The 27,253-nt window shown below is 69.3% G+C and overlaps 1 protein-coding gene across 7 annotated transcripts; it reads left to right on the plus strand.

Annotated features, from left to right (window-relative positions):
• The first annotated feature begins 1,203 nt into the window (after positions 1-1,203).
• Positions 1,204-27,088, plus strand: GPC1 (glypican 1). Of its 7 annotated transcripts, none has more exons than XM_020913216.2 (9): positions 1,204-1,847; positions 20,174-20,332; positions 22,134-22,525; positions 23,086-23,251; positions 23,940-24,070; positions 24,157-24,276; positions 24,361-24,494; positions 24,820-24,995; positions 25,431-27,088. In XM_020913216.2, the coding sequence occupies exons 1-9, from the start codon at positions 1,682-1,684 to the stop codon at positions 25,664-25,666; spliced, it is 1,680 nt and encodes a 559-aa protein (XP_020768875.2). In that variant the 5' UTR covers positions 1,204-1,681; the 3' UTR covers positions 25,667-27,088. The 7 variants fall into 7 exon arrangements, with proteins under 7 accessions (XP_020768875.2, XP_070319783.1, XP_070319781.1 ...); XM_070463682.1 differs by lacking the exon at positions 1,204-1,847 and adding an exon at positions 15,713-15,855; XM_070463680.1 differs by lacking the exon at positions 1,204-1,847 and adding an exon at positions 16,581-16,670.
• The last annotated feature ends 165 nt before the right edge of the window (positions 27,089-27,253 follow it).

The following is a 27,253-nucleotide window of genomic DNA, read 5'->3' on the forward strand; positions in this document are numbered from 1 at the left end:
GTTTAGCCCTCCGGCTCCTGCCTGATCCGGAAGCAAAGATGGGGGGAGCCCGAAGCGGCTGCAGGGGGATCCCCGAGTCACCAGCCCAACAAAGCAGCAGGTGCACGCGGAGGGCTGGAGGCCTGCACACCACAGGGGCCTCAACCCCATCTCCACACAACTCGGGGTCTCTGGGCGAGGGGCTAGGAGACCCTCTAGGGCTGCCGAGGCCACCACTCTGGGAGCCCCAGGGGAGGGATGGGGTCCTCCTTCCTCCCAGGGTGGACAGACTTGCTCCTGAGAGGTGAAACCATGGGGCCCCAGGTTCACGGTCCAGGCACCTTATCGGCTCACCGTGGTGATCTCGGGGTCCTCTCCCAAGGGTGCTGGTTTATGTGCTTTCACCCCGTTTCTGCCTATCAGGCAGCTGGGCTTGGGGCCTGGTGGCCTCTGGGTTCTGCCCTCACAAAGCAGGAGGGCAGGAAAGCGAAGCAGGGGAGGGCAGCCGCTGGGAGGGAATGAAGGAGCCCTCCGGGCGCCAGTACCCAGCTTTGGTCCTCCCTTCCCGAGGCCCCCGCCCCCTCTCCCTCTGTGCCCGACACACTGCGAACCCCCGGCGCGGTACCGGCCAGCCCCTCCGTCTGCGAGCGCTCCCCGCCCCCATACACCTGACCCGCTCTTGGCCCCGACCCCACCCCTTCCCCAAGAGGTCACCTGCCACCACCCGGCGGCCCCAGCCCACGGACAAGCCCCTGCCCCACTCTCTCGCTTCTCGAGCATCCAGAGCATCACGTGGAGGGGACAAAAATCGGCCGACGATCTCCGACAACTAAGCAGCGGGTTGCCTCTGCGCGTGAAGGCGAGCGGATGCGGGCTGCTCTCTTGGCTCGTTTCCCGCCTACAGCCCCCCCACCCTCCTCCACAAAAGAATCAAGAGCGAGCTGGAGCCGCGGGTGAGGAGGCTGAAACGGGCGCGAGGCGAGGGGCCGGTGAAAGGGTGCGGGCCAGGTGCGGGCGGTGGACAGAGGGGGCCGAGGAGGCTGCGGGACCCGGCGCGCGAGGCACGCTGCCAGGGCGCAGGCCGGCGGGGCCGGCGCGGAGCCCAGGGAAGAGGGGAGGGAGGCCGGCTGGGGGCGGGGAGGCCCCTGATAGGCGCGCGGGAGGCGTGACGTCACGTCCGGCGGGGGAAGCCCTGCCTCAGCGCCCCCGCCCCCGCCCCCGCAGGTGGTGTCGCCGCCCCGGGCGCCGGGCGTGGGGGGCCCGCCCTCGGGACCCCGGACGCGGCCCCCAGCTCTCCCGCCACCCCGCTCTCCTCCTGCAGTGGGCAGACCCGCGCGAGCCAGGCAGCCCCCCGCACCAGGCCCGGGAGCCGGAGGGGCGCCCCGTGCGCCTGGGATCGCGCCCCCGCGCCGCGCCCCGCCCCGCGCGCCCCGCCCCGCGCGCCCCTCCCCGCCCCTCTCCCCGCCGCCCAGGGGCCGGGCCCGGACTGCGCGCTCGCCTGCCGCGCTCTGGGGCCGCCCGAGCCAGCGGCAGGACCTCGCGCCCCGCGCGCCCTGCGCCCCGCGCCCCGCCGGCTTTTGTTGTCTCCGCCTCCCCGGTCGCCGGCGCCTCCGGACCGCCAGCCGAGTGCGCGGGGACCTTGGCTCTGCCCTTCGCGGGCGGGGGCTGCGCGGGCCCGGCCGGGGGCGCCGCCGGCCCCGCCATGGAGCTCCGGGCCCGAGGCTGGTGGCTGCTGTACGCGGCCGCCGCGCTGGTCGCCTGCTCCCGCGGGGACCCTGCCAGCAAGAGTCGGAGCTGCGGGGAAGTGCGCCAGATCTACGGGGCCAAGGGCTTCAGCCTGAGCGATGTGCCCCAAGCGGAGATCTCGGGTGAGTGACCGGAGCGCCGCTGCGCCCCCTCTTCTCTCCCGCCCTGCGCCCCCGCGCCCCGCGCCGCCCTCCCTCCGCCCGGGTCTCTCCACTCCGCCCGGCCTTCCCCGGTCCCCGGCGCGCACACACCGGCCCCTTCCCGGCGGAGCTGTCCTCGCCGCGCAGCCAACTGGGCGCTCCCCGGCCCGGTGCGTCCTCCAGGGCAGCCTGGGCTAAGCCGCGGAGTCGGGGCGCAGCCGACAGCGGCCGTGGGCTCGGGACTACCCCGGCCGTGCGGGCCTCCCCCGGAGGCTCCTGGGGTCGGACCGGGGATTCCCGGGGGTCCCCAGCAGAGACACTCGGGGCCCCGGCGAGGCAGGGAGCGAGCCGTGCGCTTGGGGAGGGGCGAGCGCCGGGGCGGACGGGCGCGACCTCGGCCGCGGGAGCGGAACGCCGCCTCGCAGGGACTCCTGCTCGGGGAACTTGTGCTCGCCTGGCGCTCCGGGCCGCCTCCGGCGGGGAGTCCAGCTGCAGGTGGTCGGCGCCTTGGATCCCGCCCAGGGGCCGTGCCGTTTCTTTGTAAGAGCAGCGCCGTCGCAGGCGGCCTGGGCCCTGCAGCTGCCCGCAGTCCTGCACACCCTTCCTGCGGGCCTCGGAGGAGCTGTGGGGACCGGAGCGAGGGTGGGGGGAGCGCGGAGTCTGTGGAGCTAGCAGACACTCCCCCCACCCCCAGGCTCCTTCCTCAAACTGCAAACGTGTCCAGAGCCGCACCGGGTGTGCACGGAGGTGCAGGGTTCCCGGGACACGGGGTGGGGGGCAGCCAGGAGCAGAGCTCCAGGCTCCTGCCCTGGGGAGGCCTCCCAAGCCAGGGGGCGGGGAGAGACCAGACTCAACTGGTGACACGGGGGACAGGGAAGGACCGCAGCCACAGGAATTCTGAATGAGAGGAGACAGGCCGCGTCCATGGCCAGGCCTGGCTGGGGAACGGGAGGGGGGTTGGGGCAGCCAGGCCCTTGACCCCTAACCCCAGGAGGGCAGAACCCACAGATCATTGCCTGGGCTTCTTGACAGCCCCCTGCCTGGGGCTCTGGAGATCACCCCCTCTTAAGTCCCCCAAGGCAGGCTTTCCTGTGCTTCTGCTGATGGAGCCCTGCCATTGATCGTCAGAGCTGCCTCCTCCCTTGGGGGGAGGGCAGTTTTGGTGGGTGCGTCTGGGCACCCGGGACCAGCACAAGACCCCCTGCACAGTCAGTTCAGGCTCTTCCCCCACCCTGCCCCATGTGGGGGCCCGATGCCTGGAAATGCGTGACCTTTGGGGTGAATCCCTCCCCAAGCCCCAGGGTCTCCCAGCCCCAGTTTGGCTGGCATGCCCCAAGTCCCCTGGACCCCATGGCCCTCCCTCAGACGTCCAGTCCGACTCGGCCTTTGTGTCCTTGGGGGCCATCCTACTCTCAATCGCATCCACAGGCCTCTGTCCCAGTTAGGCTGAGACAGAGTGGCAGAGTTTGGGCAGCCGCCAAGGGCTGGGAGCGCGGCGGGCAGGCCTGGGAAGGCGAGGTGGGCTGGCGGCCGGGCTGTCTCCGCCTCCTTGGGCTGCAGGGTGCAGGGGCTTCGGGGCCGGGACGGGCAAAGCGCGCTGCTGTGCGTGTGATGGGGGCTTTGCAACTGGGAAGCGTTGTGCCAGCCGGAGCTCCGGGTTCCACCCTCGCGGGGCCTCCCTGCCTGGACTCCCTGTGACTCCTCCGCCCCAGCTCCCGGGGGTCCGTGGCTGCACCCCGCCCCCCGTGAATTCCCCGCAGGGCCCCGGCACCGAGAGGAGTGCCAGCGCCACGTGGGGAGAGGGAAGCAGGGTGACCTCCCGAGGCAGTGGCCGACCCGGACGCCGCTCCTGCTCCGGCAGCTTGGCGCGGCTCCGCGGGCCGGGCGCCCCCTGGTGGCCGCGTGGCGGCACGACGCTCTCCGGGAGCCGGGCCTTCCGTGTTGAGTCTTGGGGGCCGGCGGGTGGACTCCTCTGGCCTGGGGGTCCCTGGGGGTGGGCGCCCGCGTCAGCTGGTGGTGAGGAGGCTCCGTGCTTCCCAGGACTGGAGGGGTGGGAGGGCAGCCCTGAGCCTGTGGGCGACCTTTCCAGCCTCCACCTCCCCTGGAGGCGGAAACGCCATGGGCTTAGGGAAGAGGGGCCATCAGAGCGCACGGGGCTTCTGTTGGTGACGTGTGTCGTTTTTTGGATGGACAGCCGGCCCGGCCAGGGTAAGGAGGGCAGTCATCCCATTTTACAGGCGGGCCTTCCCCCAGCCAGAGCCCTGCGTAGAAAGTGAGAGGGAGCTGCCCCTCATTCTTGACCGTCTGCACTGTTGGGGAAAAGCCGAGCCCTGGGCTGCATCTCACTCACACATACATGCACACACGCACATGCACACACACACACACGCACATGCACACGTACACACACGCACACATGTGCACATATACGGGTGTGCACGCGACACGTGTGCACATATATGTGTGCGCACACATCTGCACGCAACACATGCCTACATGTATGCGCGCACGTGTACACATGTGCACCCACATGTGTACAGGTGCCTGTGGTCTTTCGGCCTCCACCTAGGGGCTTGCTCCTGGGGTGCCTGCTGGCTCTCCTGACCCTTTGATGCCACGGTTCATCATGATCTCTCTGACGCTTCACTGGGGTCCTGGGGGCAGAGGTGCATCTGTCTGCTCTGTCCTCTGCGGCAGCCGCAGAACCTCGCCCAGTTCCTGGCACGGGGAGTAGGTTCTCAGTCCACACCCACACACGTCCCACTTTATGCCGGCCATGGTGGGGGCCGTGGGAGACGGAGGGCCCGGGCCAAGGAGCAGGGACCTGACTGTCTGCCTTTGGGGTTGGAGGTCGGAGGGGAGCCCGGTACTGTCAGCGGCTCCTCTGCTCCTGGACCCCAGCTGGCCAGGGGCCCCCAGCAGGGGCCACCGCTCAGGCCTCCCAGCAGAGGCCATTGCGTGTCTGTGCCGCCTGCCCAAGGCTGTCACTCTGTCGTGGTCAGCGGGACTCACAGACCACTTGGTGCACAGCCAGCCCCAGACCAGACAGTGCGCGTACCCCACCCCGTTGAGGGGGCAGAGGCCCAGGTGCCTGCCTTGGGTCCCCAGGTGGTCCCCAGCCTCCGCAGAGCCACTGCTCGGCCCCCCCCACCCCGGAGCTGCTGCGGTTTCATCATCCCCAGCCTGAGGACGGGGCTGGAGGGTGGGGGCCCAGGGGAGCCAGGAGCTGACAGGGCCACTGCATGATGCAACGGCCTGGGCCCCTGCTGGAGCCCCGGACACGCCGCTGTGCTCCTTGGAGGGACAGGGCGTCCTCCCTGGGCCTGGGCGCAAAGGCCAGCCCTGTTGTTTTGCCCGCCTTCCGCCACCTGGGCTCTCTGGGCCCCTGTTTCTTCACATGTAACAATGGGCATAGTCCCGAGCCCCCCGAAGGCCACAGGAGGGGTAGTGTGCTGACCTTGTGTGCTCTGGGGGCTGCCTCCAGCCCTGGAGCCCATGCGGGTCCTTCCTGCAGTGGTGTCCAGCAGGTGGGCGCTCCATCCTGCACGGGGTCGCTCCCCAGGACTGTCTGGTGGGTGCAGTGGGTGGGGGATCTGGACATGATTTGAGGGTCACTCCCCAGGACCATCCAGTGGGTGACGGGGCTCTGGACTTGATTGAGGGGTCACTCCCCGGGACCTTCCGGCAGGTGCAGTGGGTTGGGGGTCTGGACCTGATTCGGGGGTCACTCCCTGGGACCATCCAGTAGGTGAGGGGGCTCTGGACTTGATTGAGGGATCACTCCCCGGGACCGTCCGGCGGGTGCAGTGGGTGGGGGTTCTGGACCTGATTCGGGGGGTCACTCCCCGGGATTGTCCGGCGGCTGTAGTGGGTGGGGGGGTCTGGACCTGACTCAGGGGTGAGTACCCGAGGCCAAGAAGGCCCACCACTTCTCCAGCTCCACACGTGCCCACTGGGCACTCAGTCCCAGAGCCGGTGTGCTGACCCCCAGGCCCGTGGCACTAACCGCTGAGCAGTGCTGGGCTCCGGGCTTCTGGACGTCTCACACCACCCCAGCCTGGAGCCCTGCTGTGGGGCCTCCAGGCCCAGGCCTTGCTGGACAGCCAGCTGCCCTCTCCGCGGCTCCCCCGGTCCCAGCCCACCTCTCAGGCTGGGTGAGAAGCCTCTGCACGGACCCCTCCCGGGGCCTCGCTGCCCCTCCCTCACCGAGCCGACGGCGGCCCGGCCTTCCCCGCAGGCACACCCCTGGCCAGCCCCGGCGCGTGTCCAGTGAAGGCCTGCTGCCTCTGCCCTGCTCAGGAGGGCTCCTCCAGGGGCGGGACCCTTGGGGCAGGCCTGGCGTGTCCCCGGCACCACAGCAGGCCAGGTCCCCCGGCAGTCACGGGGACATCCTGTCCACGGTGGGTGACTCCGGAGGGCTGACTGGCGGTCTGGGTAAACGGGCCCCGTGCTGGCCCTAGTTAGGAACAGTGTGAGCCTGCAGTGGACAGGCCTCCTGGCAGAGGGGCTGGGGCACGCTGGCCAGGCAGCAGGTGGACCCCAGAGCCAGTGTTGGGGGGAGCACAGAGGGTGTGTAGGTGCACCGGACCTGCGCTGGGCCTCCCAGAGACACGGGCACAGATGTCGGTGGGCCAGGCCAGGGCTGGGGGACAGGCCAGGCCAGGGGGACAGGCCAGGGCTGGGGGACAGGGCAGGGCTGGGGCACAGGCCAGGGCTAGGGCACAGGCCAGGCTTGGGGGACAGACCAGGCCAGGGGCACATGCCAGGCCAGGGGGCCCGGCCAGGGCTGGGGGACAGGCCTCGCTGGGTCAGGTTGGGCCTGGGCCAGGACTTGCCCCCTGCAGAGAGGCCGGCCGGCTCTCCCCGAGTCCTCGGCTTATTTCCGGAGCATTTCAGACCAGGGCTCAGGACCAGGCCCAGCCTGGCTGACGTCTCCTTGCCCGGTGCCTGCCCTGACCACGTCCAGGCACCAGGCTCGTCCTGTGGGGCCAGGCCCCTGCCCACGTTCGGGCAGGGCTCCAGCACGGGGCCACCCACCCCGTGCCGGCTGGCGGCCTTCTCATCACGAGCGCCTAGGAACAGGTCTGGGCAGGAGCCCCGAGCTGCCTGCAGCCTGTGCAGTTTGGGTGGGGCGGGGGCCGCGGTCGTCCCCCGTCTCTCCCCCTGTGGGGTGGGGGGCGCCGGCCTGTCCTCCCAGCGTGGCCTCTGCCCGGGGGCACAGCTGGGGCCTCCTGCTGTCCCGACTGTTCCTGCTCCAGCAGTGGGCGCTGGGGGCACCCTGGGTGCGAGGGGTGTGGACCTGCTCCGCTGGCAGGAAGCGTGGGAGCCTGGGCAGGTCGGGGAGCCCCTGCAGGGCCAGGCCAGCCTCAGCCCAGCCCGCATCTGCCTGTGGCCTCAGTGTCAGCTCCCCCTGTCTTGACACACACGCCCCTCCCGCAGGCTGGCCCACCAGCACCATCCTCCCTAGGGGCCGTGGTACCCGGCGTCCCGAGCACCGCCCCCCGGGGCTCTCTGCCCCCCAGGGCGCTCCCCCAGACCGGACAGCCGCAGCAGTGAGGTCTCTGGGCACCGGCTGTGTGGTGCCGGGCTGGGCTGGGCGCTGGGACCCGGACTCGAAGCCACTTCCCCGGGGCTGCCCACAGAGGTGCCCCAGGCTGGGCGGCTCCATGGCAGAGGGCTGTGGCCTTGCACTCCGGGGGCTGGAAGTCCGAGATCTACGTGGTTCCTCCCGAGGCCGTACGGGAAGAGTTGCTGGGTCTCCTCTGCTTCGGGAGCTGGTGGGCGGCCCTTGGTCTGGGGGTCTCTGCCTCATCTCTACGAGGCCTGTGCCAGCCTACATCCGGATTCCCCCTTATGGAAATGCGGACACCAGTCCCGTCAAGCTAGGAGTAGAGCAGTTACGTCTGCAAAGACCCCCCCATCCTCGGGTCCGAGGGCTTAGGACCGACGTGTGGACGAGAGGCAGGGTTCAGTCAGGTGTCGGGGTGCTTCCCGTCCAGTGAGCAGGGGTCCTGGGGTCCGGGTGTTCTGTGGGGCGTGGGGGGCTTCTCAGGCCAGGGCCTAGGTGGAGCTGTGGGGCCTTGTGACAGGGTAGGGGGTCAGGCCATCCTTGGCTCGCTCCTCACCCGCACTGGCCCGCAAGCCCTGCCCCGTGGGCCTGAACGTCCCCATGGGAGGTGTGTGGGGGGCAGGGAGCAGGGTCTTCTGCCTCTGACCTTCCCGGCAGTGACTGCTGCCCTGCTGAGGCGTCTGCCTGGTGGCAGGGCCCACCCAGAACTTGGTGCGCAGTGAGAGCCCGGCGTGAACACCTCTACAGGAGTCAGGGCCCCCGGGCTGGGCCCGTCGTGACTCAGCGGCACCGCTTTGCGTGGACAGGCTTGGGGTCCCTGCCGACGCGTGGGAGGCCCCGGGAGGGGACACAGCGTGCAGGGTGGAAGGCTGGGTCCTGGCTCCGTGTCCTGAGGACCCGGCTGCTCCTTTGTGCAGAACACTCCCTGCGTTCTGAAGGCTTGGCCGGGTGACCGGGCAGCCCCGGGGGGTCCATCATGTGCTGTGCCCCCGACCTCAGCCCCCCAGAGGCCCAGAGCCCTGCCTGCTGCCCCCGCTGCGGCTGGAGGAAGGGGCCCTGGGAGGCTGGCGGGGCTGGCCAGCAGGTCTGGGAGGCAGGCCCCGTCCACACGGGGGGCTGTGCTGTGCCAGGCCCCGGGCCCCGCAGGTGGATCGGGTGAGCACAGCCAGGCCTGGGGCCGAGGAGAGGATGGGGCTGGAGCCGGCTGCACAGGAGGCCCTGCCAGAGCACCAGCTCTGGGCCCTGCCTTCTGCAGCCCCGCTTCCCACCAGGTGCCCACGAGCCAGACCAGGCCGGGTCGTGGGCCTGCCTCCTTACTCCACGCCCTGGCCTGTGCCTGGCCCTTGCCTGGCGGCCAGCCCCGCCCAGCCTTCCGGAGCTGGCAGGTCAGGGGGCTTGCGGGGCAGGCCGAATCCCACCTGGTCCAAGCTCTTAGAGTGCCGGTGGGGAAAGTGGGTCCCAGCGAGGGGTCCCCACCGCTTAGGGCCCTATCCCTGGAGTGGCTGCTCCCCCATGGCCTCCCCGCCGTGGGCACCAACGGGGTGCCCCAGAAGGGAGCAGGTCAGGGGCGGGGCCATCATGCCGGCCCCGCGGGGGCAGTGGGGGGCATCCGTGTGGCTCTGTCTGTGGACGCTGGGCACGCGTTCCAGGCTGCGGCGCATGGTCGGTCAGAGGAGGTGAGGGCAAGGTCACAGAGCCCCTGGCACCTGCCCGCAGAGACGGGCCCTGGCAGACCATGAGGACCGAGGCTCTCCAAGGCTGGGAGGCAGGTGGCCAGTCCCAGGTGCGGCCAGGAGAGGCACAGGCCAGTGAGAACCCCACATGGACTTCGGGGGGCCTCCTGAAGCCAGAGCCAGTCCTGCTGACGGCGCCCGAGGTTTGAGCCCTGCCCACCGGGAAGGCCTGGCAAGAGGCGAGGACCCTCACCTTCCCACCCACCCGTCCTGGACCGCTCTGCACGCACCCGAAAGCCGCAGGCCCCCTCCACGGGGGCAAGGTCTAGTGAGAAGCTCGGCCGGGGCTGCCAGGCCCCCCCACTCCCCAGTCCAGAGCCCAGCCACCAGCGGCTGTACCCCACGCCTGTGTGCCCGGCTGTTGGCCCCGGGGTGCGTGTGACCGCAGTCACACCCTCGGTTAGCCCAGCGGCTGTACCCCGCGCCTGTGGCCCCGGGCGCGTGTGACCACAGTCACACCTTCGGTTAGCCCAGCGGCTGTACCCCGCGCCTGTGTGCCCGGCTGTTGGCCCTGGGGTGCGTGTGACCACAGTCACACCCTCGGTTAGCCCAGCGGCTGTACCCCGCGCCTGTGTGCCCGGCTGTTGGCCCCGGGCGCGCGTGACCGCAGTCACACCCTCAGTTAGCCCAGCAGCTGTACCCCGCGCCTGTGTGCCCGGCTGTTGGCCCCGGGGTACGTGTGACCGCAGTCACACCCTCGGTTAGCCCAGCGGCTGTACCCCGCGCCTGTGTGCCCGGCTGTTGGCCCCGGGGCACGTGTGACCGCAGTCACACCCTTGGTTAGCCCAGCGGCTGTACCCCGCGCCTGTGTGCCCGGCTGTTGGCCCCGGGGCGCGTGTGACCGCAATCACACCCTCGGTTAGCCCAGCGGTCTGAGGGGTAGGCCGGCACGTCTCCCTTCCACGCTGGCAGCCAGCCCTGGACAGGTGCCCCTGTGCCTCCCCGGCGGGGACATTCCTCCGGCTCACTGACAGCCCTGGAGCCTGTGGCGGCCGCCTTCCCCAACACCGAGGACATGGTCTGAGCCTGGCAGTGGCCGGGCGGGCTGGTCCCTGGGTCTAAGCACGTCCTGGGCTCCCGGGGCCGCTGTGCTGGGCCACGTGCTGCGTCTGTGCGTCCTGCAGCGATGGGGCTCTTGGTGCCTGTCCAGGCTCCGGGCTGCGGGGAGTACCTCCCACCACCTGTGACCGCCCGCAGGCCCCCGGGACAGGATGACGCCACCTGCCTCAGGGTTGGCTCAGGCGTTCACGCTCACCTCCCGTTGCCGCGGAGCTCGGGACACACTGGACCCACAGACGTGTTTTAGAACCTCTTACGACGTTTAGCCCCACCATCCCTGACCCCCTCCCTCGGCCTGGCAGTGGCAGCCCCCAGGGCACCCAGGAGCCATGGCAGCCCCTCAAGTGACCTAACACCCCGGGACTGCCACCTCCCTGTCACCGTGTATTCGGGGGCTGGGGGTCACTGGGGCGGCTGCAGGTCAGACGCACAGCTCACCGTCCTCCGCCCCGGGGTAAAGCAGTGTCCCCAGCCCGGAGCAGTTCCCTGGGGCCGTGTCTGGTCATCGCAGTGTGCAGGGGAGGGACGGGGATCCCAGGGGCCCTGTGAACTGCAGGCCGCTCCTGAGCAGGTCAAGGGGCAGCTTCCAGAAACACCAGTCATTCCTCATGGGAAGCACTTGAACCACAGCTCTAGATGGGATGCAGTCAGTGGTCAGGAGTAGAGGGGAGGGGATGGCCCTCTGCTTGGGGCCAGGACAGCCTTCTGGGTTGGGGGTGGACTCAGCTCTAGAAAGATCGGCGAACTGTGGTGGACAGATTCGGGTGTGAAGGCAGGTCATTTGAGGTCCTTAACCAGGGTGCCCAGGGGAGGCTCAGGCTTAAAAATCCAGGAGATCATGAACTCGACAGAAAGACAGTCCATCTCCTTTTTTGCTCACCTTTACCCAGGACTTAGCATCTCTTGTCATTATGAACAAGGCAGCGATGGCATTCTGGACTCCGGGCTCGCTCACCATGAACTGCTGGGTCCCCTGCCCCCTTGCGTCTCGATCAGGTGTCTCCAGGTGCCGCTTCCACTCACGCAGCTTCGCGTTCCCGGTGGGTGTCAGCCAGCTCACAGGCACCACCTTGCTCGCCCGTTGCTCACATTTCAGCAGTTGCGTCACCGCACCTGGGGCTTCCTTCAGGACCCCCTGCATAATCTTTTCTTCCATAAGCGTTATTCTGAGAAGGCGTCTGCGGGCTCCAGTGGACAGTCAAGGGTGCAGAGGAAAGGAGGCCTCTGTGTGGTGGGCTGGACCCTCAGCCCAGGCAGGGTGCTGGCAGGGCCCTGGCTGCTCCAGGAGAGCCTTTGGGCCTGGAGGTGGGAGCCCTGGGCCCGGCAGCCAGCCAGCTGCCAGGGGTGGGGGTGTGGGGCACCCAGATCAGGCTGAGTCCTTCCGAGGGAGTGTCCTTGAGCGCCTACTGCGTGCCGGGTGCTGTCCTTGGTGCTGAAACGCAGCCACAACGCGCTCTGCAGGGTCTGGGCGGCTGTCAGAGGTCTCACGTGAGCTGCAGCTCTGCTGGTCGTGGTGGCCACATGTTACTTTTGTAAGTTACAAGTGAAGAGAACGTGTGCAGGTTTAGACGGATGCATGTGGCTTACAAGAGCGTCACAGGTGGTAAAGAAGCCTCATGCCGATGCAGGAGACATAAGCGACGCAGGTGCGATCCCTGGGTGGGGAAGATCCCCTGGAGGAGGGCACAGCAGCCCACTCCAGGATTCTCGCCTGGAAGATTCCATGGACAGAGCAGCCTGGCAGGCTATGGTCCATGTGGTCGCAAGGAGTCGGACACGACTGAGCACCTTGGCACGCACATGTGGTGTGCCATCATACACGCCCCCCGCCTTGACTGTAAAGCAAAGACCTCCCCCCGCCTGGGGTGGCCCGGGGCCCCACGCTGCACAGCCGCCCTCGCTGAGAGCCGAGGTCTCCCCGCCCCATCCTCCCGGGGACTTGTGCTCGCTCGGCCACGCTCCCCTCCCGGCCCCAGGACCCTCTGCTGCCCATGCAGGATTCGCCCTGGGTGGACCACGCGCCCCCAGTGGTTCCTGCCCAAGAGCCCAGCCCCACCCCCTCGGCTATCTGGAGCTTCCAGCTGGAGGCCAAGGGTCGTGGGTGCCCTTGGTGTGCAAGGCCAGAGACGGAGGAGGATGATCCCGAGGCTGGGCGCCCATGGGGGGGACTCGGAGGGCCGCTCTGAGGAGGGCGGGCGCTGCCCACAGGGCTCTGAAGGAGGCAGCCTGCCGGGCTAATGGGCAAGGCCCCTCCCCTGGCCCAGGGCCAGGTCTTTTGGATCCAGTGGCCGATGTCTTAGGTTTTAGCAGAAGCTAAATAAAACCTGGCTGCCTGGACCCAGCCATCCTGCCAGGGTTCAAGCCCAGCTCCAGGCTCACGCGCTGTGACCTTGAGCCATCACTGAACCTTTCTGAGCCTCAGAATGCCTTTGTGGATAACGGGGGTGGTAGCAGTGCCTGCCACGTGGAGTGAGACTGGGTTCTCGCGTGGCGCGCACAGCCCAGGGCGGCCAGCGTGCATGCGTGTCGTGGGGGCGTCACGTCAGGGCGGCGCCTGTTGGAGAGGCAGGCCCAGCCTGTGTCCAGAGGCGGGGAGACTGCTCCTGGTGGGGAGGGAGGTCGGCCTCCACTGGCCAGGCCCAGGGGCCACGCTGGGGATCAGAGGGGTGTGGGCTGGAGGTGGGGGACCCCTCCGTCACCACCGCCGCATCCTGGGCGGCACCATCTCGGTGTCTGTGCTCCCACTTGGCTGGTCCAGAGAAGCTGGGAATTTCAAGAAGCGTTAGCTCTGGGCCTCCCAAGAGGAGCAGCCCACAGTGTAGGAGGGTCCCTCCCACCCCCCGAGCCCAGGGCCAGCCAGGAGGGCTGTTTATCACTTCACTGGACAGTAGACGCTTGGGCTGTTTTCACCGTTTGGCCTTCTGCCTAAAGCTGCTGCGCACAGGAGTGGACAAAATTGTATTCAGGTCCTTGCTGTCAACGCTTTGGGGCCAGACACTTTTATTCTGGAAAATAATGCATCATTGATCTGAAGTGCACATTTAACTGTCCTGACCATATCTGTGCCCCACCCCAGTCGTGCCTTCGGGACTGGGCTCGGAGGCGCCCACACGAGGGAGGGAGGGGGGCGATGCTGCTCCTGGAGGTGCTGCTTGGGTGGCGATGCTGAGTCAGCACTGGGGGGTTGGGGGCACCCCACCTGCTCCTGCCCGGGGCCCTCCGGGCGGGCCGGCCACGGGTGACCGGCTGGGTGGCAGAGCATGTCGGCTCCTGCCTCGGCCTCCGCCCTCCCGCTCAGGAATTCCCCTGGGACTGGAATCGAGGGCGGCCTTGTGCAGGGAGAGGCGGGGAGGCCCGGGTCCTCCTGGGTCCTATGCACTCCGGGCTGAGTTCCCTAGGCCTGTGGCTCGAGCTTCCTGAGTGGCTCCGGCAGGGAGAACAGGAGGGGACAGTTGTGAGCATGAAAGGCTCCTCGGACCCGTGTGGGCCCCCAGTGCATGCTGCACCTCGTCAGGTGGTGGTGGGGCCCCTGGAGGAATAAGGGGGTCTTCATGGGTGGTGGAAGCGCCCCGTGGACGCCCCTCGCACCAGCAGGGAGCACCAGCTCTGGGGAGGGGTCAAGTCAGGGAGGTGCTGGCTTTCCGGCGGAGGCAGAGGCCCAAGGTTGTGGGTCTGCAGCCACGTTGGTGTTCAGCCTCGTCTCCCAGAATGCTGGCATGGCCCAGAGAGTCTCTCTTTGGACACAGGTCCCTGAGCACCAGGTCCAGCTTGGGCCTGGGCAGAGAGGCCCCACCGGCAGGCCCAGCAGCTCTCCTGCTGCCAGGGAGGGTGGCCAAGCAGGAAGCCCCCACCGAGGCTGCTCACGCTCCAGGAGGTCAGAGGCTGGGCAGGCGCTTTGGCCCAGAGGAACCTGGAAGGCTTCCTGGAGGAAGAGGGAGATGAGTGGGTCTTGAAAGAAAGGGCAAAGCGGAGGGTACGTGCGACCCGGGGGCTGGGGGAAGCAGCAGGTCAGATGGGGCGCCAGCGGGGGCGGCCGTGACCTTGGACTTGGCTGCCAGGCTTCCTGGGGAGCGGCCGGGTTGGGGGGTCTGCTCCATCCTCATTATTGGGCGTGGCCAGGGATGACTCCTGTCCCTGCAGGCTCCTGCAGTGGCACCGGGGTCTGCTGTGTTCTGGCCCCGCCGGGGCCTGTGTCCGCCGCCTCTCTGTGCTGGACAGACGGGCCAGCATGGGGCCTTTGTGGGGGGTCTGCTGAGAGGACCCCGGGGCTGCAGCACCCCCTTCTGCTATTCTGGGATCGCCGGGGCAGAGGGGGGCGGTGCCCGTCCGCCTCCTGGGCTGCTCTTGGCCCAGCGGTTGGGTGGTTGGGCGGGGGAGATGCGAGAGCTTACAGAGCCCGTGTTCCCCAGGGCCCGTCAGGGACAGGTCTGCAGCGTGAGTGCACTCTGCAGCCTGGCCTGGGCCCAGGATGAGGGAGCCGCATGGAGCTTGCCCTGGTGGGCGAGGCTTCCGAGGGGCACCTCACTCTCAGGCTCCGAAAGGACCACCTGCCTTGCAGCAGGGCCTGGGTCACGGGCAGAGCAGGCGCCCCTTCATCCCCAGTTTATCCCGAGGCCTCGGTGTGAGCCATGGACCCTGAAGCACTGTGGGAAGGCCAGTGGGAGGGGGCTTGACCCTCAGCCGGAGCTGCATCCAGGCCCACACCCAGGGGGGCCTACCGCCTCACCAAGGCAGCCCCCAAGGCCAGTGGCCACTGGCAGGGTGGCCTGCTCAGGGGTCTCTGAGCAGAAGACAGGCCTCAGGGAGTAGCCTTGTGAGCTGCCTGGTGGAGCCCCTTCCTCCGGGACCTTGGGTGCTGTGGGCTGCCTTGGAGAGGCCACTTTGCTGAGAGCTGCCTGTCCAGCAGGTCTCTGCGCTGTGGGGAGGGGTCCTCAGCGGGCGGGCCCTGCAGTGGGTCTGGCTCGCGCTGTGGCAGCCAAGACCAGGGCTGGGGCTGCAGGGAGTGGCGGGGATGGGCGAGAGCCAGCCACGGTGACGGCCTAGGAGTGTCGGAGGGAGACCCAGGAGGAGGTGGGGACTGGGCCAGGCAGGGGCCTTGTATTTCCCAGGGGAAGCAGACAGGACGATAGGATGCAGGCTAGGGGCGTGTAGAGTACGGGTGATTGACGGTGGCCTTTGAGCGCCCAGCGTAGGGCTCTGGTCGTTGTCATAGGGAGAGGGGGCTCGCTGGCGGGGGACTGCCGTGCTCCTTGGGGAGCGAGCTGGCGCTGCCTCCCCTCGCATCCCCATGCCGGGAGGAGCCCCGTGGGGCAGCAGCCAGGCAGAGGCCCGGGCCGCGGGAAGCTCCGGGGCAGAGTGCGGCCGCCGCGGTTTCCGGGGGGACGGGGGCGGCGCCGCGCGCGGCGGGGCGGGGGCTTCGGGAGGAGGCGGCCCCGCGCGGGAGCCGCGGCCCGGACCGTGCGCGCCGGGGCTGCGCGGGGCTGCGCGGGGCGGCGGCCGCCAGCGCGTCCCGCTTTGCTGCTCTTGCCCTCGCCCGCTCCGCCGCTTCTCCCGGGCGGGCCCCAGACCACGCACTAGAGCCGGGAGTCGCACGCCGCCTGCCGGGACCACCGCCGCCGCCGAGAAGGGGGTTCGGGCTAAGCCCGGGGGCTGGGATCCAAGCGCGGAGACCCGCCGGCGCCCTGCACCATCTCCGTCAACCGCGTCCCTCGGCACTTCCATCCCCGGGCGGGCGTCACCCCGAACCCTCCTCCTGACCCCTCTCGCCGCTCACCCTGTTGCCCCCATCACCACTGCCCAGACCCCACCTTCAGTCTGGCCTACCCCACCTTCGCCCCCAGCGCAAGCCCCTCGCCGTCTCCGTGTGCGCCGCATCGGGCCCAGTCCTCACCGCGCCCATCCGTCCCCCACCTTCGTCCCGTTCCCACGCCCCCCTCCGCTGCCTCCTCGCCACCCCTCCCCCTCCTGCCGCAGCCCCCTCCTGCAGCAAGCCCCCCTTCCTCTCCATCAAGCCCGTTCCCCTCCCCTTCGCTCGCCGCAGCCCCCGTGCGCGCCCCGCCTGCCGCCCCCAGCCAGGCCCGCCTCGCCCACTGCGGCAAGCCCCTTCCCCGCCAATCGCAGCGCCCCCGGCCCCCCTCCTGCGGCGCGGCCCCCCTCCCCTCGGCGCTGCCGCGCCCACTGCGCCAGCGCCCCCTCCTCGCTGCGCCAGGAGCGCGGCCGCCTCTCCAGACCGCACCGGCTGCGGCTCCGCGCGTGCGGCCCTCTGTCCCTGGCCGGCGGCCGCTGAAGCCCGGGCGCTCGGCCTTTGTCCGCCGCCCGCGCTTGCTGCCCCGGGGCGACGGGGTCCCGGATCGGCCAGAGGGCCGGACCCCTCCCGCCGGGCGCCGGGGTGTCGCAGGCGACACCCCTGGGTTTCGGGTCCCCGCCAGTGACGGAGGCGCGGCGGTAGGGCTGGCTCGGTGATGCTGGCAGGTGGCCGGAATGGTGGAGGGGCTTGGGGCCGGCGGTGAGGTGCTCCGAGGGGGCTAGGGGAGCGGGGCGGGGCGGTGGCCGTGGCGGGGTCTGTTGTCGCGTTAGGAACCCTGGAGGGTAGCGGTTGAAAACCTCTGTCCGCGGTGGGTCTGTGGCTGCCCCCCGGGTGGACCCCAGCCCTCAGGGCTGACCCTGCTGCAGACAGAGGCCAGGACAGACGCCTCAAGGGTGGCAGGTGGGGCGGGGTGAGGAGATGCGAAAAGGCGGCCTGGGGCTCCCGCGGTGGGCGGTGCCCAGGGAACCTGGCGGCGATGCTTGTCAGGTGCCTCCCCACCACTTGCAGGCTGGTGGACCTGCTCAGGGGTCCTGCAGCCCATCAGAGCAAGAGTGGGCACGCACAGTCATCCAGAGAGGGCTCTGTGGCTTGGGGAAAGCCTCTGCCCACCCTCTACTGGAGGCCCGTGGGGTCCAGGGCAGAGTGGAAGGGTCAGGTGGCCAAGGGCCCCTCCCTGCTCTTCCAGCCCTGGCCTCCCCCCCGGTGTTTGGGGGCCTGGGTGCCCGGAGCTGCCCACATAGCCATGTTCCCTCGGGGGGGGGGGGGGGCGGTGTCCGGAGAGGCTGGCTGTCTCCACTGAATTAGCCAGTGCATCCTGGGGGTGGCTGGGGGAGCTGGTGCCTAGCACCCGATCGTGGCTTCAGAGGCCAGTGCCGCAGGCTGTCTGCGTGCTCCTGCGTGAGCCACAGAAGCTTCTGGAAAGATGGGCTTGGCCTGGCGCCATCTTCCTGCTGCAGTCTCCTTGGGAGGGCTCCCGGGCACCAGTCAGGACTGCCAGGCTGGGCCAGCACAGACGCGCGCTCTGTCCAGCCTCGGAGGCGAGTACCGCCGCTTGCGTGGGGTCTTGGTCTCCAGTGCTGCGGTCACAGAGCTGGTGGGGCTGAGGAGGGCTGGGGCTGTGGCCGTGAGCGCAGGCGGCAGGAGGCTAAGCCTCAGAGACGTTTAAGCCATAGACTGATGGGGCCTAGCAGCCAGGAGCAGGAGTCTGGGGGGGCCCCGGGAGGTCTGAATGTGGGGGGAGCTGGCTACTGTCCAGCAAGAAGAGGACCTGCCCTGGGGTCAGCAAGCGGGTGTGGGTGTTTTTAACCTGGGTTCGGAAACGTGGGGTGGGGTCCGGGGCTGGGGGAGCAAACCCAGCATGAAACAGCCCTCCCCTCTCACCCAAAACCTGGATCGCGAAAGGAGGCATCGCAAAGGCTGAGGAAAGGAAGAATTCTAGAAGGATCTAGTCGGCTGTCAAGTGAGCAGCAGCTACAGAGAAAGAAAGGAGGGGCCATTGTGGACCAGCCCGGGGTGGTGGTGGGGGGTCAGTGTAGGTGGGAGGGGTCAGCGGGCAGAGGGGCCATTGTGGACCAGCCCGGGGTGGGGGTGGGGGGTCAGTGTAGGTGGGAGGGGTCAGCGGGCAGAGGGGGCAAGCTGATGCCTCCCAGTGGGGATGGGAGGGGACAGGAGGGGGAAAGCGGTGATGAGAGGGGTGGACTGGGCACCTCTAAAGTGGACAGGAAGCCAGCCATGCCCCCACCTGGCCCGAGGATCCCCTCCCCAGTCTCCAGGCCTTTAGCAGAGAAGAGGTGGGGTTTGGGGATGGGGGTTTGAAATGATGAGAAGAGAATTGCATCCGTCCGCCTTGCATACCTCCAGGGACCCGGAGCTCACTCCCCCCTCACACCGGCAGACCCCCCAAACCCCTGCTATTTGGCTAACATCGGGGGAGCAGGCCTGCTGTGCAGAAAGGCCCCCTGCAGTCTATCCTCTGCCCTGCAGGTGTCCCTGCCCACAGGTGACCCTGGGGCGCACTGGCTACCAGTCCGCCCCACAGCGGCTCGGGGCGCCTCGGCCCAGCCCGCCCGGGGCCCCAGGCCGGCGTCCAGGCTCTGGCTCCGTGTCTTCACTCCCGTGTGTGTCCACCAAGGGAGGGAGGGACGGGGGCTGTGCTGGGGCGGCCGGGAGAGCGCGGGCCCCCGGGCCGGCTGGACGAGGTGGCAGGGGCGGGGGGCTGGGGCGGGCAGCTCCCAGCTGCAAGCAGTGGGTGGGTGGGCCCACAGTGCCCAGGAGCCCCTCCAAACCCACCCAGAGGGGGCTTCCTGTGTGTCCTGGATCAGGGGTTGGATTCACCAGGGACCGGGAAGGTTGGGGAGGGGGACCAGCCAGTCCAGGACACCTCCCCCAAAACCCACCCCGTGGCACAAGTGCTTAGGCGCGGGCAGCCTGCAGCCCCCTGCCTGCCCCCCACGGGGCTGGTGGTCCCAGGCAGCAGGGGAGACTCAGGCCCGTCTGGCTGGATGCACAGCCTCCAGCACTCGGGAGGCGGCCAGTCTCTGCCAGCTGGCCCCGCGGAGACCCCGGGCCTGCTGTCCTCCCCCCTGTTCCCGCGGTGAAGGGCCAGGCTGAGGTCAGAGTCAGCAAAGGTCCCCCGAGAGGAGGAGGAATCACCTCCCAGCACCTCCTCGGGTCTCAGCCCCCCTGCCTGGTGCTGTCTGCTCACCTCCACCCCAGGCTGGCACAGGAGGGAGCCTCCTTCTGCACTGCTTAGACAGGAAGTGTGGCCTGTGTGGGGTGGGCCAGGGTGGGCTGAGGCAGCCCAGTGGGGGTGGGGCCTGAAATTGGGCAGCCTGAGCCGCTTGGCCCCTCGAGATGTAACTTTCGACACGAAACCTAACCTCAGCCAGCCTCAGTTTCCTGGTCCGCAAAGTGGGCTCACAGCACCCACTCAAAACCCGGACCGGCATGTTTTGAAAGGTGCGCCCTGCACAAGGCCACGGGGCCAGCCTCAGTGCCGCCCTGGCGCTGCTGTAACCTGGGCCCCCAGGAGCCAGGGCTGGGCAGCAGCGGGGGGCGGTGGGCGCCCTGGGGGCACAGGTGTGTCCTACCGATCGGGGTGGGGCTCACGGCAGGGCCCCATTCGATGTGCGTCCTGCTTGTCCTGACGAGAGGCCCCTGCCTCTGGCCAGCCCAGAACTGTGGGTGGGCAGCCCCCCTGCCCGCAGGGCCCCCTGCCCTCAGTGGGAGCCGGCGCCCCGAGCTGGTGTGGGGGAGGCTGGGGCTGTCCTGCCCCTCAGCCCCTCTTGTCCCCCTGCCCTCAGCCTGGACGCAGGGGAGGGCCGTCAGCAGTCCTGGACGCCCCCCACACTCCCCATGAACCTGGAGTCTGACGGGCCCACCCCCCACAGGCCCCGCGGCCTCTGTGCTGAATTCAGGGGTGGAGCTGAGCGGCTCGGGGCGCCTGGGACACCTCCTCACGTGGATGGGGGCAGCGAGGGGGCCTGGGGGGCGAATTCTGCTGAGGGCAGCACGGCCCACGCAAGGCCCAGCCCCTTCCGGGGTCTGCCTCCCCCAGGCGGCCCCCCACCCCCGCTGTGCCTCCTCCCGGGGCCACCCCACCCCGACCCCTCCTCTCCCTCACGCCAGCCCCTCCCCACAGGCGAGCACCTGCGCATCTGCCCCCAGGGCTACACCTGCTGCACCAGCGAGATGGAGGAGAACCTGGCCAACCGCAGCCGCGCCGAGCTGGAGACGGCGCTCCTGGAGGGCAGCCGGGCACTGCAGGCCACGCTGGCCGCCCAGCAGCGGGTCTTTGATGGTGAGCAGGCTTGGGGGCCGTGGACACTCACGGCGGGAGTGGGCACCTGGGGCCTCCCCCGGGGGGCAGGTCAGAGCGGGCGCAGTAGCAGTTTGCCTGCAGGCCTCTTCCTCCGCCCGTGGAGCCAGCGTGTCCCGTCAGCCCTTCAGAGGGGACCCTCCACCTCCAGGTGGCCCCCCGGCACCCAGAGCTCTGCCAGTGTCTGCCAGGACCAGCCTGGGGCTGGCCACCATGCTCTGGAGCCGGGAGCTCTGCGTGAGGACTGCAGGGCGCAGCGATCAGGGGCCATTGACGTGGTCCCGGCATCTTGGGGGCAGCCGTGTGTAGGTCAGCGGTTCCCTCCGGGCTTGGCCGTCACGTCTGGGCCCGGAGCGAGGAGTGGTGGGACGACTGGGTGACGTTTACAGTGGGCCCCTCAGAGGGGGCAGCGGCGGGGGCCCCCAGAAGCGACTGAGCTGCTGTCAGAGCCTGCACGTCACCCACTTGGGACGCTCACCTGTGTTAAAAGCGATTCTTCACCCGCTTCCAGTCCCACCTGGGCCCCCACCACTCTGCCTGCCACCTCCCACCCCAGCCCCACCGCTGCACCTGGTCAGGCCACCCCAGGCTGCCCACCACAGGGTCCCTGGTCTGCAGCTCCCCAGGCCCTGAGCCCAGCGGGGCTGCGCTGGCTATGTTCCAGGACACGGCTCTCCAGCCGCAGCCGGGGCCATCATCTCCTGGGGGGGGGGGGTGGCCAGGCATGCGCGTGGCAGCCCCACGAGCACCCTGTGTGCTGCTGGGCTGGTCGCTGAGCTGCGGACAGCCTGTCTGGAGGCCGGGCTGGGGTGGGGACCAGGCCCCCAGGGCCATGGTGGGAGTCGGGACAGGAATATGGACTGGCTGCTTCCTCCCACAGCTCCCGCCCTGGGGGCTGCAGGGCTCAGCCAGGGCTGTGCCAGGGTCTCCTGCCCAAGGCCCTGGGTGGGGCGCGTGTGGGCACTGGTCCGGGGGCCCCAAGTCTGACATCCCCGCCGCCTCAGAGCAGATCCGAGCCTGCCTGGACACCCGAGGGTGGGCCTGGGTGGGGAGGGGTGGCCACAGCTCGTGAGGACGCATCTGAGCGGGCGGGCCGTGTGCCACAGCTCCTGGGGTCTCCCTGCTGAGAGAGGAGGAGGATGTTGGGGCCCCGGTTCTCAGCACACAGGGCAGAAGCATTTCCCCCAAATCCCCGGGGTCTGCTGCCCACGCTCTCCCCCCACCTCCACAGCTCTGTCTGACTCTGGAAATGTCCTGAGGGGCCCCCGCAGAGGAGCCGCCCAGGCTGGCCCGCTTCCAGAACCAGAAGGAGCTCCCTGTAGTGAGGCGGGAGGACAGGAAGCCCAGGAGAGCCTCAGAGACCCGTGGGGTGGAGGGTTGGGGCTGGAGGGGGCGGGGCGGCTGGCTGGGTGACAGGCGGGGGAGGAAGGAGAGCTGTTGGGAAGGAGAGCAGGTGAGGGGCGCCCAGGGCCTTCTCCCCCTGTGGGTCCCACTCCAACTCTGCACCCTCCTGCCCTCGGAAGCAGTCCCTTCCAGGTGCTCGCATGCAGCTCAGCTCAGAAATAGATGCTGGCCACTGCAGTCCCCAGGCCAGGAGGGGGAGGGCTCAGGACCCCGTGGGGGCCGGCATCCAGCGCCCCCGCAGGTTCTGATGACTCAGAGCATCGGGGCAGTTGGGGTGGTCGCCGGCGGAGCCCCCGGGAATGCCGGTCGGGGCTGCCGCAGCATGTGGGGTGGGCAGGGGGCCCCCGAAGGCCTCACGCCCACCTCCCCGCGCACCCAGATCACTTCCAGCGCCTGTTGAACGACTCAGAGCGCGTCCTGCAGGAGGCCTTCCCGGGCGCCTTCGGAGAGCTGTACACGCAGAGCGCCAAGGCCTTCCGCGACCTGTACGCCGAGCTGCGCCTCTACTACGGCGGCGCCAACCTGCACCTGCAGGAGACGCTGGCCGAGTTCTGGGCGCGCCTGCTCGAGCGCCTGTTCCGGCAGCTGCACCCGCAGCTGCTGCTGCCCGACGACTACCTGGACTGCCTGGGCAAGCAGGCCGAGCCGCTGCGGCCCTTCGGCGAGGCCCCCCGCGAGCTGCGCCTGCGCGCCACCCGCGCCTTCGTGGCGGCGCGCACCTTCGTGCAGGGCCTGGGCGTGGCCGGAGACGTGGTGCGCAAGGTGGCCAAGGTGCGTACCGTGGCCCCGCCCCCTGCCACGCCCCTGGGCACCGGGCCGGGCCTGTCGGAACGGGAAGGGGAGGGGCCTGGGGCTGAACGCCCAGGGGGCTCCAGGGGTCAGATGGACGGGACATGAGAGGGCGGCCCGCTCCCAGGCAGAGCAGCGGAATGCGGTGTCCGGTGTAGGGGGGCATAAGCGTCAGACCCCTGCGGGCCTGGGTAGAACTCACCTCTCCGCCCCCGCCCCTGGCAGCGAGGGCCCTCAGCAGGTAACCCCAGCCTCGGGGCCCTCATCTGCATGGTGCGCAGGGTTCCCGCTTCCCGAGGGAGGGTTCATGAGCGCAGTGTTCCGGAGGGAGTCCCAGCACGGTGACCGGACTGGTTGGACTGAGCGCCCCCCCATCCCCCGCCCCCGCCCGGGGCGCAGGCCTGCTTGGTCATCTGGGAAGAGACAGGGCCCCAGAAAAGGCCCCACCGCGGTGGGGTAGACCTGGGCACCGACTCCTGCCCGGGGCTCCCGCCCGGGGTGCACACGTGGTGGCGCGGGCTCAGGCTGCCTTGGCCCTGCAGGTGCCCCTGAGCCCCGAGTGCTCGCGGGCCGTCATGAAGCTGGTGTACTGCGCCCACTGCCTGGGGGTGCCCGGCGCCCGGCCCTGCCCTGACTACTGCCGCAACGTGCTCAAGGGCTGCCTGGCCAACCAGGCCGACCTGGATGCCGAGTGGAGGAACCTTCTGGGTGAGCCCCCACTGCCATGACCCCCCGTAGCAGGCTGGCCTCTAGAGCGGGTGGTCCCCGAGGCTGGGGGGCAGGGTTCCCTCTGAATCTCCCAGAGAGGGGTGTCACGGCCAGCTGCCTGGGAGGGCGCCCTGGGGGTCAGGTTCCTGTCCTTGCCCAGTGAGCGAGCGCGCCAAGGTACACACGTGAGACTTACGGCAGGGTGACCCGTGCGTGAATTACCGTGTGCATTGCTGCCATGGGGTGACCTGGCTGGTGCGTGCTGACATGAGGTGGGTCACTAGACACACGTGCCGACACGCTTGCACTCCTGTGTGCATCTGCTCGTGTGAGGTGAGCCAACACACATCCATATCAACACTCGTGGTGACACAGGCCAGCACACACACATGCCGAAACACATGGACGTGTCATAGCATAATGCGAACATTGTGAGACATGAGGTAACGTATGCACACAGTGGGCCAGGTGTACGTGTGTGTGCTGACAGGTGTAAGCTTAGACACACGTGCTCAACCTACATGCATGCCAACACACGCAGGAGCTCATGTGTAGGTGGGCTGGCCTGCAGTGAGCAGACATGCAGAAATACTGTGTCATGTGGGCTGACGTGCCTGCGCATAGCACAGCCATGAGCCAGCGTGCGTCCGTACAAAGTGCCCCGTGTTTCTGTTCACACCTGGGCCAGACTCCATGGTGCTCATCACGGACAAGTTCTGGGGCCCTTCGGGCGCAGAGAGTGTCATCGGCGGCGTGCACTACTGGCTGGCAGAGGCCATCAATGCCCTCCAGGACAACAGCGACACGCTCACGACCAAGGTGCGGCAGGGGGAGAGCAGTGGGCAGGGGAGGGGGGCCCCCGGATGTGGCCTCGTGCCTGTCGGGACCTCTTTGTGCTCCCCCAGGTCATCCAGGGCTGCGGGAACCCCAAGGTGAACCCCCAGGGCCCCGGCTCCGAGGAGAAGCGGCCCCGGGGCAAGCTGGCGCTGCAGGAGAGGCTGCCTGCGGGCACGCTGCAGAAGCTGGTGAGTGGCCTCGCTGGGCGGGCCCCAGAGGGCAGGCGGGGCAGCTGGGAGGGGGCGACTGGTGGCCTGACTGCCACCCCGCAGGTCTCCGAAGCCAAGGCGCAGCTCCGAGACGCTCAGGACTTCTGGATCAGCCTCCCGGGGACACTGTGCAGTGAGAAGCTGGCCATGAGCTCAGCCAGTGACGAACGCTGCTGGAACGGCATGGCCAAGGGCCGGTGAGTGTCCCACCGCTCCGGCCCCTCGGCTTGTCCGTGGCCCCGGGTGCATCGTGCCCTGGGCCAGGTCTGACATGGGACATCCTGCAGGACCCAGAGCCAGGACGAGGGCCAGGTTCCCACCGCACACACACGCTCAGTGCTTCCACGCTCCGCTGCAGGGCCCTGTGTGGGCTCCCGGCAGCCCCTGAAGACCTTGGGTGGGGGGTGGTCTCAGGCTTGCCACCACCCTGACTGGAGGAGGGGCGTGGATGGGCGTTGCTGGGGCCAGGCCCCTTTGTGGGGAGCAGGGCAGTGATCCAGGGCTTGTCTTTCTGGCTTCCAGGTACCTCCCCGAGGTAATGGGTGACGGCCTGGCCAATCAGATCAACAACCCCGAGGTAGAGGTGGACATCACCAAGCCGGACATGACCATCCGCCAGCAGATCATGCAGCTGAAGATCATGACCAACCGCCTGCGCGGTGCCTATAACGGCAATGACCTGGACTTCCAGGATGCCAGTAAGGGCAGGCCGAGGGGCAGCTAAGTGCCTGGGGTGGGGTCCCCGGGTCGGCGTGGAGGCAACAACCTGGACTTCCAGGACGCCAGTGGAGGGCGGACCGGGGGCGGCTGAGCGCCCAGGGTGGGGCCCCGGGGTGGGTGTGGGAGTGCCAGGGAGCCCCTAGCTGGGAAAGGTGTGGGGTGAGGGGAGGCCCTAGATGGGAAAAGGTGGGCGGGGGGGCAGCCCCTCCAGCCCCGGGCCCAGGTGACTCTAAAGGCCCGGCTGCTGCCCAGCTGTGGTCACGGTCCCCCCACCCTGTCTCCGGCATGGCTGTGAGCCGGCCAGGATGTCTGCCCAGCCTCGGCAGGCCCCAGGAACTGCCGTCCCCGGCGCAGGAGGCCCAGGCAGAGGGTCGCGGCCCTCGGGGTCTCCCAGAGCCTCCTCTTCTTCCCAGGCGACGACGGCAGCGGCTCAGGCAGCGGCGAGGGCTGCCCAGACGAGGTGTGCGGCCGGAAGGTCGGCAGGAAGAGCGCCAGCTCGCGGACGCCGCTGACGCACGCCCTCCCAGGGCTGTCTGAGCGGGAGGGCCAGCAGACGTCCGCCGCTGCCCGCCCCCCGCCCCGCGCCTGCCCCCTGCTGCTCCTGGGGCTCGCCCTGGCCCTTCTGGCAGCCGCGCCCCGGGGGCGGTAACTGCCCCGGCCCCAGGGACCGCGGCCAAGGACCGACTTTGCCAAAACCCGCAGCAGACGATATTTAACTCCCTGTGCCGGGAGGCCCCAGGGCAGGACAGGATGGGTTGCCGAGGGACCCGGCTTGTGACTGTGCTGGAGGCAGGGCGGGGGGCTTCGCCCGGCCCCCCGAGCTTTTACTTTTGTACGGGGCCCTCAGGTCAGCCGGGGACGGTGTCCCCCAAAAGCCATGCGTTTCAGAGGCCTCGAGATGCCGCTGGCCGTCTCTCCCCCCGGCCCCTGCGGCACCTGGGAGGGTAGGAGGCTGCCTGGGCGGCGTCCTGCTGAGCGCGGGCTGTGCCCTCCTCCCCCACCACCAAGCACCTGGAGCTCAGGTGTCTGAAAGCCAGGCCCAGGCCTCAGGCCCGAGAACCCCCCAGAGGGTGTCAGGGTTCCCGCCAGCCAGGGCCGAGCGGGGCCTTTGGGATGATGCATGAGCCCTGACCCCACCCCCAGGACCCTGTCTGGGCCCCTCTCAGCTGCGGCTCTGGGCTGCGCTCCTGGCCGACCGCGAGGCCCGAACGCGGACTTCCGGAGACGCCAACTGCCCCCGCCCTTCCCCACCCCCACCCAGACCAGGGCCACGTCCCAGCTCAGGACGACGTGGGCCAGGGCCGCAGCCGACCCCTGGCCGCCGCCTGGCCGCGGGGACGCTGGGTGGCTGGGGAAATCCGAGCTCAGGGCCAGGGAGACCCGGCGCCCACGCCGAGGGCCTTCCTTTCCCTGACCTTGCCGGCCGCAGGCCAGGGCGCTCCGATAGTTAAGGGCTTTCCCAGCCATGACTCCTCTACCGGCTCCTCCTGCCCTTCTCACCCAGAGCTGCCTTCTCGGCTCCTCCCCGGAAGCTTCTGAGAGTCTCTGCAGGCCCCTCCCCAGGCCAGGGCCCGCCTTCCTAAGCCCCGTCCACTGCAGGGTCTGGGGAGGGGCCAGCTCCCTGCCGGAGAGGGCTCGGGCCGGGCAGGGTGGTCTTGAGGGTCGGGGGATGCCGGGCCACATAGCCAGGCCAACATCCTGAGCAGCCCCTGTGCCCCACGAAGGCTGCTTCCTGCCGCTTTGCTTCTCCTCACAGGGTGGAGGGCGTCTGGCCTCTGGGACACCTGGGGTCCAGGGCCGCTCCCACAGACACGCCAACCCTATCAGAGCCTTGTGCCAGGGTGGAGCCGGGTCGGGGCTTCCCTGTCTGCGGGTGGAGGCCAGCTGGACTCTCGGCCTGGGGCAGCATCACCCGTGTGCCCGGACAACCGCTCGGGCCCGCCCTCCATTCGTCTCTGGACGGGTCAGCCCTGTGTGGTCACTGGCCGGGCCGGCTGCGTCTCGGGCCACACGGCATCCGCAGGTGACGTGTGTCCTTCAAGTCCTCGTATGAATAAAAGGCTGGAGACCGCGTGTTGCTGCAGTGACCCCGCCGACCCCGCCTGGCCGCAGGTGTGTGCCATGGGCATGCCCGGCACGCTGGGACTGGTGGGGAGGTGAGGGCGGGCTCGTACACAGGTCTCTCATGGTGACGTGACTCACGGCTGGGGAGTGTGCGGCCTGGCCCTGGCCCTCC

Source organism: Odocoileus virginianus, unplaced genomic scaffold, assembly GCF_023699985.2.
Source record: "Odocoileus virginianus isolate 20LAN1187 ecotype Illinois unplaced genomic scaffold, Ovbor_1.2 Unplaced_Contig_5, whole genome shotgun sequence".
Classification (NCBI taxonomy): Eukaryota; Metazoa; Chordata; class Mammalia; order Artiodactyla; family Cervidae; genus Odocoileus; species Odocoileus virginianus.